Genomic DNA, 12,302 nt, shown 5'->3' on the forward strand with positions numbered 1-12,302 from the left:
TCTCTCCGAGCGGTAAATACATGCATCTCTGCTGCAACATACAGTGTCAGAAAACTCAAGTCATGTCTTTGTTTTGCAAAAAATCATCTCTGGACGCAGACTCCTTTTTGCGAAGGGACAGAGAAGGGCGGACAGACGAGAGGACTTTCCGGAAGGAACCACAGAGGGATGGAGGTGAGAATCTGCCTAGGACCCCTCTCCCTGCCCTCCCCTTTACCCCTTCCCCTATTCCCTTGCCCTCCCCCAAAATGCCCCCCCCCCCATTGTGGTATAGTGTGGTGTGGTGTGCTGGACTGGACTGGCCTGGCGTTAGCACAGGGATCTGACAGCCTGCTGGCTGTCATCCTGGAGATCCTGAGAAACTTGTCTGTTCGTGTTGCTCTCATTTGTGGAGGCTTGTTTTTCTGTTTTTTTTTTAAAAAAAGGAAAGAAAGACAAAACAAAAAACAAAACAAAAACAAACAAACAATCCAGGGGTCAATTTATTCTCCTACCCCCCTCTTCCCCCTCTTCTACCCCCCTCTTCCCCCTCAACCAACCCACCCCCCCAAAAACACACCTAAGCCAGAAATACCTCCCATCAGCGCCACCCTCCCACTCCAACCCCCACCCCCCCAATCCCAAACATAACCATTAAAAAAAGGTAAAAACAAGGTCTACGGCAGAATGGCTTATACTCCTCACAGTCATTAGGGGGCGCCAGAGCCCCTGGGAACTACTGAGGTGCGGTTGGCGGTCTTGCGGCTGGTCTTGCGTCCAGTCTGGGTGATCTTGGCGGCCGGGGGTCTCCGAGCGACGGGCTGGCGCCTCCCTTTGGGGCCCCTGCGCTTCTCCTTGGGCCCCGGTCGGCCCCTCCCGGCCCCCACGGGTCACTTTTTACGCGAGTGCAGCGTGTCCTGGAACTTGGTGCTGGTGTAGCGGACGTGGAAACCCTTCTTGTTGATGGTGTCGTCAGAGCGGAACTTGATGACGATCGAGTCGCCGGCAGAGTAGATCTCCTCAGGAGGCTGTGTGTGAGAGAGAGAGAGATAGAGAGAACAAGAAGAAGCAAAAATGGACAGACAGAGTGTGGAGAAATCAAGAGAAAAAGACAGAGAAGAAAAAATTCTATCAGTATATTGTTACATGGTTACATTGCAGTAAATGTTGTTATATAATGAAATGCCTTAGTTGCTTAAATTATCTTTGACTATATCTCTATCAGGCTTATAAACGGAAGCCACTGAATCTAGTCAAGGTTGACTTTGGACATTTGTCATCTTTCTCCTTGCTGCAATACACCCTACTTGACTGGGAGTTCCTCAACCCCAAGCACTCCATTTATGAGCGCCTGATGTATGATCCAACTGTACATGAGCACGTTGACGTCACTTGTGTGAATGTATAAAGCCTCCATCCAGTACTGGGTGCACAGAGCGATATGCCAGGGCATCCGCTCTGACGTGGCGTCGTGCGGCTTCAGCTTAGTGTGTGTACACACCGGCCAGTCTTACGCCCTGCCCCTTGGCCGCACTTCTCGCCTCGGTGCTCAGCAGGGGTTTTCCCAACAGGAGCGCTAATGGAGGGATCAGTCCCTTCATTACCGTGGACATTACTGGCCGCTTCGGAGCCTGCCACGACCGATTTGCTGCGGCTGGGCTTCGGGGGAAATAAGTGGAGGCGGCTGGTGAGCTGAAGCGGAATGGAACTAAGCTGATGCTCCTGGAGTGGGAATGGACGCCACGGCAGTGTGGAGTCCGACTCCCCGTGTCTTCCGTGTGTGTGTGTGTGTGTGTGTGTGTGTGTGTGTGTGTGTGTGTGTGTGTGTGTGTGTGTGTGTGTGTGCAGCACCATTTTCTCCACTTGACCACAGACAGGGGAATTAGAGATACCAGGGTCAGTGCTCATTACTGGCCCAAGACAGGAGTGTCCCATTCCCAGCATCACATCAATTTCATCTGTGCATCAAAGTCTGAATGAGGCTCAAAGGTCATAGAACAAAGCCACGGTACTCTGTTTCCACGGCAACTCCTAGCTCCCTCAAAGTAGTGTGTTAAATTCTGATACAATACACTTCATGTTGAATTTAGTCTTTTATTTCCGCACAGTCCTTCAGCTGTCCATTCTGTGTCTGCACTGGTTTTGGACACAATCCTGGCCTTTCCTAGCCAATCGACAAATTCCAGCCAATCGACATATTACTTCATCCGCAAGACAAGAAGGGGTTCAATTTGATTGTCTGATGAGCTCAAACATCAACAACCTTCCACCCAGCATCACTGACTCTGTGTTTAAGGATTGTATATACAGGTAAAGGCCTGTGAGGGTTACTCCCTACAAACACCCTGCAACTCCCTTTTGTAAGGTTAGCTCCGCTTTTTCATGTGGGATTAGTTTGAATTTAGGTCGCCGTCAGATGGATTACAAGATGTGGAATAATCGTGCAACACCTGCAGGTCTGCCGGCTGCCCCACTGACCCGCTTGTGCTAATGAAGAGCTCTCAAAGATCTGATTTATTCTCAGGAACAGGCTGGCTGGCAAAATAATGGACCCATATTGTTCTTATCTCTGGCTAATTAACAAGCGAGTCTCTAAGAGACCGACCGACCAACCGACTGATGCACTTCCTCACTTCAGACAGGAATGTTAATGGGTTTCTGGGTTTCTTGGCAAATGGGTTTCTTGGTTTTACGTACGCACATTGAGGAAAAAAACAGCTAAAGTAAGTGGATGCTCGGGGGCGCGGGGGCACAGCTGGTGACAGCGCCGGTACCTCATTCGGGTCCAAGTGCCCATGGAGACCCGGTTTCAGGTCAGGCCTGGGTCCTTTCCTGGTCCCACCCCATCTCTGCCTCCCACTGACTTCCTATCAGTCTCTCACTATCACATTAAAGGCAAACAAAGCCCCAAAACTATACATTAAGCAGATGGATGCCCCAAAACTATACATTAAGCAGATGGATTCACACAGTGGGTATGAGTAAAGGAATATGGTAAAGAGTGTCAATTATAATGCTCCAAGTACTTCATTTGGGAATCTCCTTTTTACTCTTGCATCTTGGGATGTTCAACTGTGTGTCGCTCTTTACTTTGTTTCCATGGGTTTGTTGACGCCAGTCTTACCCCTGATCCACAGTAACGGCCCAGTCTTGGGGATTTGGTGTCAGGCCCATCAAAGAGCTCCATGTAGTCGTAGCCGCAGTCAGCTTCCTCTTCGATCTCGAACGTTTGGAAAATGAGCTCAACGCCGTAGCCCTTCTCTGCCGAGATGGTCCACTGACAGTCCGACGCCCCAGGGTAGTTATTGTCCCCAAACTGGGCGTGGGAGTACAGGTCTTTAGTCTTCACTTCTGCCTTCAGATGACCGCCACATTCTGTACACACACACACACACACACACACACACACACACACGCACGCACGCACGCACACATTATATATTTATATATATAAGTATATATATATATAAGTAATAAGTATACACATACACACACACACACACACACGCACACAGAAACAAACGTCAAAATGTTTGAAGCTGTATCACATTACATGTGGTTATCATCACATTGCAGGTGGTTATTACAGTGTAATAAAGTAATAAAGTGGACATGTTAATGCATTCTGATACTTGTTACTAACCCTAATCCTCTTCCTTACGCTAACCTTAACCTCACGTCCAGTAAGAAACTTTAGGCATACCACAATAATTGTAGGCATACTGGACAAAATGCTTTAATGCAAGGATGCTTCCATTATTGTTTTTTACAGAAAGTGCAATGAATAAAACAAGATAATAATAACTGCAAAATGCCTAAGACTTTTGCACAATACCATCCTTTAAAAAAATTGTCTTTTATATCAAAATGACTCGCCTGTTAGGCACCTGGCACTAAAGACATGTATTGTAAAGTGTGGTAAAACATTTCGTTGGTTTCAATGAATATAAATAAAAACATCAAAAAATATAGCAAGACACCACAAAGCACCGGCCAATATATACACTGTGGACAAGGCCAAGTAAATAAGCAGGCAGTGTGTGGCCTTCAGCTCTCACTAGCATGAAAAATGAAACAACCACACAACTCAAAGGTAGACCCTGGCCCTAATCCTAATCCCCACTGTTAGAGAAACTTAATGCTGTAAGCACATTGCATAACCCAACCCCGGACCAAACGAGAATAACAATTGCTGAGCCGCGAAATTACAGGGGAAAAAACAGAAAAAAAAAAAAAAAAAAAAAAACGAGTCGTGCCGGACGCTGTGAGCTCGACCGTCCCAGCAGGCAGCTAAAGCCCGGTCACAGAGGGCAGGCAGGAGGCTGGTCAGTGTCTGCTGCCGTTCCTGTGGGCTTTGGCACATGGGCTAGTGTCCTGGCACAACCCCCCCCTGCACTGCCCCGCGCTGGTCCTGCTGGATCAAGCCCTGTCCACACTTTCAACTCTCACTCCTTTTGTCACTCTTTTTAGTCAGTCAGTCCTCCTCATTGGAGTCTCTGTCTGATAATCTGGTCACAGCGTTTCACACGGGCAATATAGGATGAGATTTATGGAGGACTTTAAAGAGTTTTTTAGATGACTACACACACAGCCACATTCACATGCCCTGTGCTCTCTAATCCTACTCTCTCTTCATTTTAGTTTCTCTCTAGATCACTCATCCTCTGTGTCTTTTCATCCCCCTCTCTCTTCCTCTTTGTCTTTCTCTCTCTCTCACACACACACACACACACAAACACACACACACACACGCACACACACACACACAAACACACACACACACACACAAACACACACACACACACAAACACACACACACACACACACAATCGTTTTCATCCTAGGATTTGCACCTGCAGTGTGTGAAGCCTCGAAGCCCTTCTTCTGCACGGAGTTGTCGGAGAAGAAGCGGATGAACATCTTGTTCGCGCTGGACACGATGGGCGGCGGCTTCTTGGTGCCACAGTAGCGTCCAAGGCTGGACGCCTTCCCGTCACGCCCGTCGTAAATCTCGATGTGGTCGTAGGCGCACTCCACGTGTGGCTCCATGTCGATCTCGTTGAACGCCTGTAACCAATCAATCAATGAAATCATTAAGGTGGCCCAGAGGGAGGAAATTGGGGTTTGTTGCCTGGGTGTCGACCAGACGAGCAGGATGTGGTTTTTGTTATGTGAAACACATGGCGAGCCAGCCATCGCATTATCTAAACAGCATCGTCTAAAAACATGCCTTCAGGCGTTTCAACAAGCCGAGACATTTTACAATAATCAGGGTTTCAAAAAAAAATGCAAATATCTATTGTGTGCTAAGCACAGTCATGGATGACTGCGGTATATTCAGAGTTGACGTATGAAATAGATGGGCTCATGCTTTAACAATAACAAATAAGGCTATAATGGGAAACATCACATAATGGAGTTTATACCCGCAAACATTTGCTGACACTGCTCTGAAAATAATCAGACCTGACAATACAGCACACACATTCTCACACACACACACGCACACACACACACACATGCGCACACACACATACACACACACGCGCGCACACACACACACGCACGCACGCACGCACACACACGCGCGCGCACACGCATGCACGCAAACACACGCACAGAAACACACGCACACACACACACACACACACACACGAACACACACATGCGTACACAAGATGTTAACGTCAGGATGGGAGAGGCACATACTATTTTGATGCGGTGTCCAGGGGTGGTGGACAGGGCCCAGGAGCATGCCTTCTTGCTGGGATATTTGTCTGGCCAGTTGGGGCTCGTGATAGTGCCGCTCACACTGTGCACGACGTGATCGCAGCCCGCTGCAAGAAAAACACATGCGCAGAGTCAACTCTCTCTCCCTTTCTTTTTGTCTTTCTCTCTCTCTTTTTCTCTCTCTCTTTCTTTCTGTCTCTCTCTCTCTCTCTCTCTCCCTCTCTCCCTCCCCCATCCTCCCGTCCCAGCCAGGCATGCTATTCAGACATCAGACGGCCAGCACGGCTGTTGGTTTTGGCATCCGGGTGGTGTGCACTTGCATACCCTGTCTGTCTCATCCCGCTCTCCTGGTCTCCATGTTATGTCTCCTCACACACACACACACTCATATGGGCACGGATGTGCACACACACACACACACACACACACACACACACACACACACACACACACACACACACACACACACACTCATATGGGCACGGATGTGCACACACACACACAAACTCGCTATACACAACTGAGCTTTAGGAGAACATTTGAGTGTAGAAATAACTTGTTAGATCACAAAGCCGTTTGTGTGTGTGTGTGTATGTGTACTGTATGTGTGTATGTGTGTGTGTGTGTGTGTGTGTATGTGTGTATGTGTGTATGTGTGTATGTGTGTGTGTGTGTGTGTGTGTGTGTATGTGTGTATGTGTGTAGGGGTTTGTGGCCCTCTCACCCTCTTTGCAGTCATGCTTGTTCTCGTGCAGCACAAAGCCGCTGCGACACTGACAGCTGTAGCTGCCGTAGGTGTTCACACACTCGTGCTGGCAGCCCCCGTTCTCCTTGGAGCACTCGTCCTTGTCTGCAGGGACACACAACACACCACAGTGATGCCCCACACCAGACACACACACACGCACGCATGCGCACACACACACACACACACACACACACACACACACACACACACACACACACGTATAGAGCAGGTCCATATTTCCCATCTGTGTGATAATGACTTTAGAAGCCCTCTGGCATAATGGCAGTGTGCAAATTCCAACCACTCTCTAATCTAAAAATCTAGAAATGTTTAAGATATCTGTGTAGACTGACCACACTGACTGACAGACAGACAGACAGACAGACAGACAGACAGACAGTCTGCTTAGTAGACATAAATACAAGTGAATTTAGAACAAATCAGAAGATACGCTCCAGGACGACAGCACTATTCTGTGTTTAGCTGGACAACAACAACAAGGCACTCTCTGTTTATACAACGAGGGTAGTATATTCACCGTCTTTCAAACATATGCTCGCATAAACACACACTTGCACAAACACACACTCACAAACGCACCCTATAATCACTGTGCGGTCGGGAAAGACTCAAAAAGAAAGAGAAGAAGTCAGCGGAGAATTCCCATGGGGACGAACCTGCAAAGAACTGCGCTTTGAAGCCCTTCTTGGACACGGTGTTGTCCGACTTGAACTCGATGCGCATGATGTTGTACTGGGAGGTAATGGCCTCAGGCTTCTCTGCGCCACAGAACTTCCCGTGGAGCCGCGAGTCTGCCGAGAGTCCGCTTCGTACCTCTACGTAGTCGTACTTACACACCTGACCAGAATACACACACACACACATTCCATCTTAATACAGCAACGAATGTCTGTGTAGTATAATGTATGACATGTTATTTATGGTAACATGCCACTCTAAAAACGAATGTGTTCATTCTGCTTCAGTTTTGATTTAATTTCAGTCTTAAAGATACACGCCAACTCTTTTGGAAATGAGCTTATTTGCCATCTATTCCAGAGTTACAGAGGATGCATGCCCTTCTCTTCTCTGTGCCTGCAATAACCCAGTGTGACACCATTAGCCTAGCTTAGCATAACTCACTGGAAGTGGGTTAGACCAGTTAGCATATAGCTCTCTTTTAGCTACAGGCTAACTACATACTGCCAGTATGAACCACCCTCAGTGACGTGGGCACTATTATGGAACATGTCACCTACCGAAAGTGAAGTGAAATATGTTACGTTAAATACAGCCTCATCCACCTTACACCATTGCTACCTGTTTGTGATAGAAATGCAGGAACCGCCCGTGTGGCTGATTTGATCACTAAATGCCGTTTAAATGCTGGAAATCCAACACCCATCTCATCCTCCAGAGAGTGCCAAGCCCAACCACAGAGTGAGACCGAATCAGACGACCCACCCCGCGCTCAACCAAAGCCCTAGTGCTCACGTCGTTGCCCTCCGTCTCGAAGAGGTCGAAGAGCAGGGTGATGCGGTACTGGGACGGGGCCACCAGCTGCCAGATGCAGTTCTTGTTGGGCGGGTACTCCTTGGGCCAGCCAGGGCTGGTGATGGAGCCATTCAGCTTGGTGATGTAACCTCCACAGGCAGCTGAGACCCACAAAGTAAACAAACAAACAAACCTATTAACAAATGAGATAATGTACAGATACAGTATACAGATCATAACAGCACATCTCTATCTAGTCAAATGAGATGAAATCAGATTACCCGTAGTTGAATGACTTAACATCAGTGAACTTTACTCTTTGACTTGGAGGACCCATACTGTGGAGTCTACTCGCAACATCTGAATTACAACTAAGAATATAAAATGAAGCTCCAGTGTGCCAGTGATAATATGTTGACCTTTTTAAAGGTCAGTTTTTATTACAGAAAAAAAATCAAGATATTCATGTAGTATATGGCCCTGATAAGACTCTATACACTCTAAGACGGACTTCTCGTCTGACTTATAATACACATGCAGCCATGCCCACATGCTAGAGCCCTGAAAATACTACTCTACTACTGTTTAGTGTCATACCATACAGTCACTCTTGTGGAAACACTGACATTGTCTTTTATAAAAAAAACTGTAATGCTTTCTTTTGTTATGTGTCAGTTCTGTGTGGTATGTTTTATTCTGAATGGACCTTGAGTCTGGCAGTAAAGATAAACTGACTGACTGTGTGAGTGCAAGTCCTGGGAACATCACCGAGACTTTGTGGAGAGGAAGTATATAAAAGCACAAACACTGAAACTGGAGAGGAAGACTATAGGGGGGGGGCGTCTAACTCCCTCGCGGTTAGTGTCCTCTGGGGCTCACCTTCACAGCTGCGTTTGTCCGAGGCTAGCTCGTAGCCCGCGTCGCAAGCGCACTTGTAGCTTCCCAGCGTGTTGACACAGCGCTGCTCACAGCGGCCGTTGTCAGGCCTCGAACACTCGTCCATCTCTACACAAAGAAGCAAATAAACAAAAATACATAACAGCAACCGATGAGTCGCCCTCTCCTGGCAATTTGACGTCAAAGTCATCAGAGGAGCTGAAGTGCTGATAGCAGTTTTCAATAATATTTACGCTTGATCGTATCAATGTGTTCCCAAAACTGAACAAGTCACAGAAGGTTCATTCTGATGACACTTCTGTAGAAAATAACAGCTGGAAAAGACGTAAACAAACAATGAGTCAGCCTCGCTTGCTAACAGCAACGCGACCTTTGACATCTGACCTTTAAAGAAGTTGGCGGCAAAGCCGGCCTTGTTGACGGAGCCGTCCGACACAAACTTCATCCACAGCTGGTTGGAGCTGGTCTTGAGGTCGTCCGGCTTGTCGTAGCCGCAGAAGCGGCCGAGTAGAGGACTGCTCTCTGAGTTGCCATCGCGCACCTCCAGGTAGTCATAGGCACAGCTGTCGTGCCTCTCGATCTAGAGGAGCAGGGGCGGGAGTGGGAGTGGGTGATGGTGAGAGAGAGGTAGAGGATGAGAGAGAGCAAGAAAGAGAGACAGAAAAACAGATGTAGAGATGAAGACAGACAGAGAGATGAAAAACTCTGAAAAAAGAGATTAAATCTCTATAATGTCTTTATTTTTTTATACTTCATGACTGAAAGGATGAGGAAATAAATATATTATAATAATAAAACAGGGTATGAAGAACCCCCTTTTTCCTCAACCTTTATTGTATCTGTTGATGTAAGATGTACAGTCTACTCTAAGGCATCTCATCTTGGTCAATAAAATGATTTGGACAACTGTCCTTGAGGCCACTTACATGAAACCACCATGATACATTTTCAAGACACTACCAAAACAAAGCCATTGGCTGTCCTACGGCAGAAGTTCAGACTATGGAAGTCAGTTTGTCGAACACACACATCTTGAAACGCTTATGTGATGATTGGTTTAAACTCATCAACCCCACATGCACATGTGGTTATATATATATATATATATATATATATATATATGATAGCCTCACACACACACACAACTATTTTTGCCAGCTGAGAACCAACCAACCACAGGAACAGATGCAGATGTGAGGCTTTGTACTGAGGCAGCTGGAACGCAGGCTACACTCTCATAATCACTCTTCATCTAATTCCCTCTCTCATCTAGAGTCCCTTCTCTCTCTCTCTCTCTCTCTGGTTAAATACATTGCACTTGTTCCAGCACTAGATCTCTCCCATTGCGGGTTCGCTCGTGTGTACTGTGCTCTCTTAACACACTACTATGCACGTTCACCAAATACAGAAATCCTTGCAGGGTTTATTCTCATTATGAACTCGTGCTTAAAATAACACACATCATAATCAGCTGCCAAGCCTCTCATGGTAGATTTAAACACCCTGTGCCTGCCCCTTTTCTTCTGAAACACTCTACGTCAGGCTTATTTATAGCCCTTGCTGGGTATTTACTCACACTCTGTTACTCACACTTGCGGTCAGCTACACTCTTAAAACGAATGTGTTGTCCCTATCTGGACACAGAGATGTGTTAAAAAACAACACAAGTTGTGTTGTTTTCAATGCAAGTTGTGTTATTTTCAATACATATTGTGTAACAAATAAAAAACTGTGTTGTCCCTATCTGGACACAGAGATGTGTTAAAAACAACGCAAGTTGTGTTGTTTTTAACACATTCGTTTTAAGTGTGTAGTTTGTTCCACTACTGATTGTTCTGACCTGCAATTTTGCCAGGAACAAGCGCACCACTAAGGTCAGTTGGCGTTCATGTTTTCTTTTAAAAGGTCTCCGTGACCTTTATGGTCTCAAAACTTTCCGCTCACCTCAAAGGACTGGAAGGTCAGGCCCACGTGGTAGCCCTGGGCAACGGTGATCTTCCACACGCACACTTTGTTGGGCCTGTAGTCGTCGGGGTAGTTGGGGGACTGAATCTGCCCATTGTCCTTCCTCACTTCCCCACCACAGATAGCTGAGGATAGGGAGAGTGCCACATACAGAATCATCATCACCATCGTCGTCATCATCATCAGCATCATCGTATTCAGGATCACATTATTGTAGCTGATAATGAAGACTTCCACATCATCATCATCATTATCATCACCGTCATATTCAGTAGCACATATAGTAGCTTATGATGAAGAGAGTCATAGACATTAACATAATCTTCATCACCATCACTACTAGCATCATCATCACTACCTTCATTTTAATTTGCTCATCTTCAGGAGCATCTCTAAAGCCTGAACACCCTTGTGATTGTAAAGCCCTTGTGATGGTAAAGCCCTTGTGGCAGTCCAATTTGCACGAAATGGGTGCTCTTTCAAAAATGAATTCAGCCCTCTTAAAAAATACAATCCACATGAGTGCCAGTACCACTTGTCTTTTTATATCACCACCATCATCCTCTTCTTCCTCTCACAGCAATAAATTATTTAAAAGTTCACAGTCATCATTGCCTGTGATGATTTTCATTTGCCTTCATCGACAATGTTATTACTGAGGTGACCTTCAAGCAAGGGGTGAAATCCCACATAAGCCTTTCTAAGGAGGACTGCAGACCACAGCAGATGACCTCCCAAAAAGACTCTGTCTGAATGATTTGTGTGCTGCCAACAGAAAAATACCACAGACATACAGTAATGACTATTCCATCATATGGCAGCTATGCCGGCGAGTGCATAGAGACCCTATAGAGAGTGATGCAACCCCCCCCCCCTCCTTATATAAAACCGCGGCTGTCTGATGTATGTGGAGGTAAACAGGGTGATTAGTTCAAGACTGGCGTTTTCTGTCTGTGTGTAAATAAGGCCATTGTGGTATTTGTCTTTAGGGAACAAAGGGGGATTAACAGAGCGCCAGCATCATGGCAGCCAAATGCTGTGGTTTTTACTCCATTCCCTGAGCAGCTGGCCATGTACGTGTGTGTGTGTGTGTGTGTGTGTGTGTGTGTGTGTGTGTGTGTGTGTAGATGTGTGTGTGTTTAGATGTGTTTGTGCGTTTAGATGTGTGTGTGTGTGTGTGTGTGTGTGTGTGTGTGTGTGTATGTGTGTATGTGTGTGTGTGTGTGTGTTTAGATGTTTTTGTGTGTTTAGATGTGTGTGTGTGTGTGTGTGTGTGTGTGTGTGTGTGTGTGTGTGTGTGTGTGTGTGTGTGTGTAGAAGGGAAGATGGGGCTACAGAAGGGAACCGTACCTTCATAGACAGCTGAGAAGCCCTTGCCCACCCAGTTGCTGCTGCTGCGGAACTCAATCCACAGCCGGCTGTCTGTGGATATGATGGGCTCTGGCAGCTTGTCTCCACAGAAGCGACCTACGAGAACACGGTGGACACA

At 46.6% G+C, this 12,302-nt stretch overlaps 2 protein-coding genes across 2 annotated transcripts in view; one reads left to right on the forward strand and one right to left on the reverse strand.

Annotated features, from left to right (window-relative positions):
* LOC121714755 (oxysterol-binding protein 2-like) overlaps positions 1-12,302 on the forward strand; it is a 765,489-nt gene that overhangs the window by 339,271 nt on the left and 413,916 nt on the right. The window lies entirely within an intron of this gene.
* bmp1a (bone morphogenetic protein 1a) overlaps positions 592-12,302 on the reverse strand; it is a 46,194-nt gene continuing 34,483 nt past the window's right edge. Inside the window, exons 10-20 of the mRNA XM_042099780.1 lie at positions 12,164-12,280; positions 10,793-10,938; positions 9,233-9,428; positions 8,831-8,956; positions 7,952-8,112; positions 7,135-7,315; positions 6,434-6,559; positions 5,689-5,816; positions 4,833-5,046; positions 3,104-3,354; positions 592-1,007 (exon numbers count right to left, since the gene is read on the reverse strand). Coding sequence (XP_041955714.1) covers positions 870-1,007; positions 3,104-3,354; positions 4,833-5,046; positions 5,689-5,816; positions 6,434-6,559; positions 7,135-7,315; positions 7,952-8,112; positions 8,831-8,956; positions 9,233-9,428; positions 10,793-10,938; positions 12,164-12,280 — 1,784 coding nt within the window. The 3' untranslated portion in view covers positions 592-869. The remainder of the gene's footprint in view (positions 1,008-3,103; positions 3,355-4,832; positions 5,047-5,688; positions 5,817-6,433; positions 6,560-7,134; positions 7,316-7,951; positions 8,113-8,830; positions 8,957-9,232; positions 9,429-10,792; positions 10,939-12,163; positions 12,281-12,302) is intronic.

The sequence above is a fragment of the Alosa sapidissima genome, chromosome 8, assembly GCF_018492685.1.
Source record: "Alosa sapidissima isolate fAloSap1 chromosome 8, fAloSap1.pri, whole genome shotgun sequence".
NCBI lineage: Eukaryota > Metazoa > Chordata > Actinopteri > Clupeiformes > Clupeidae > Alosa > Alosa sapidissima.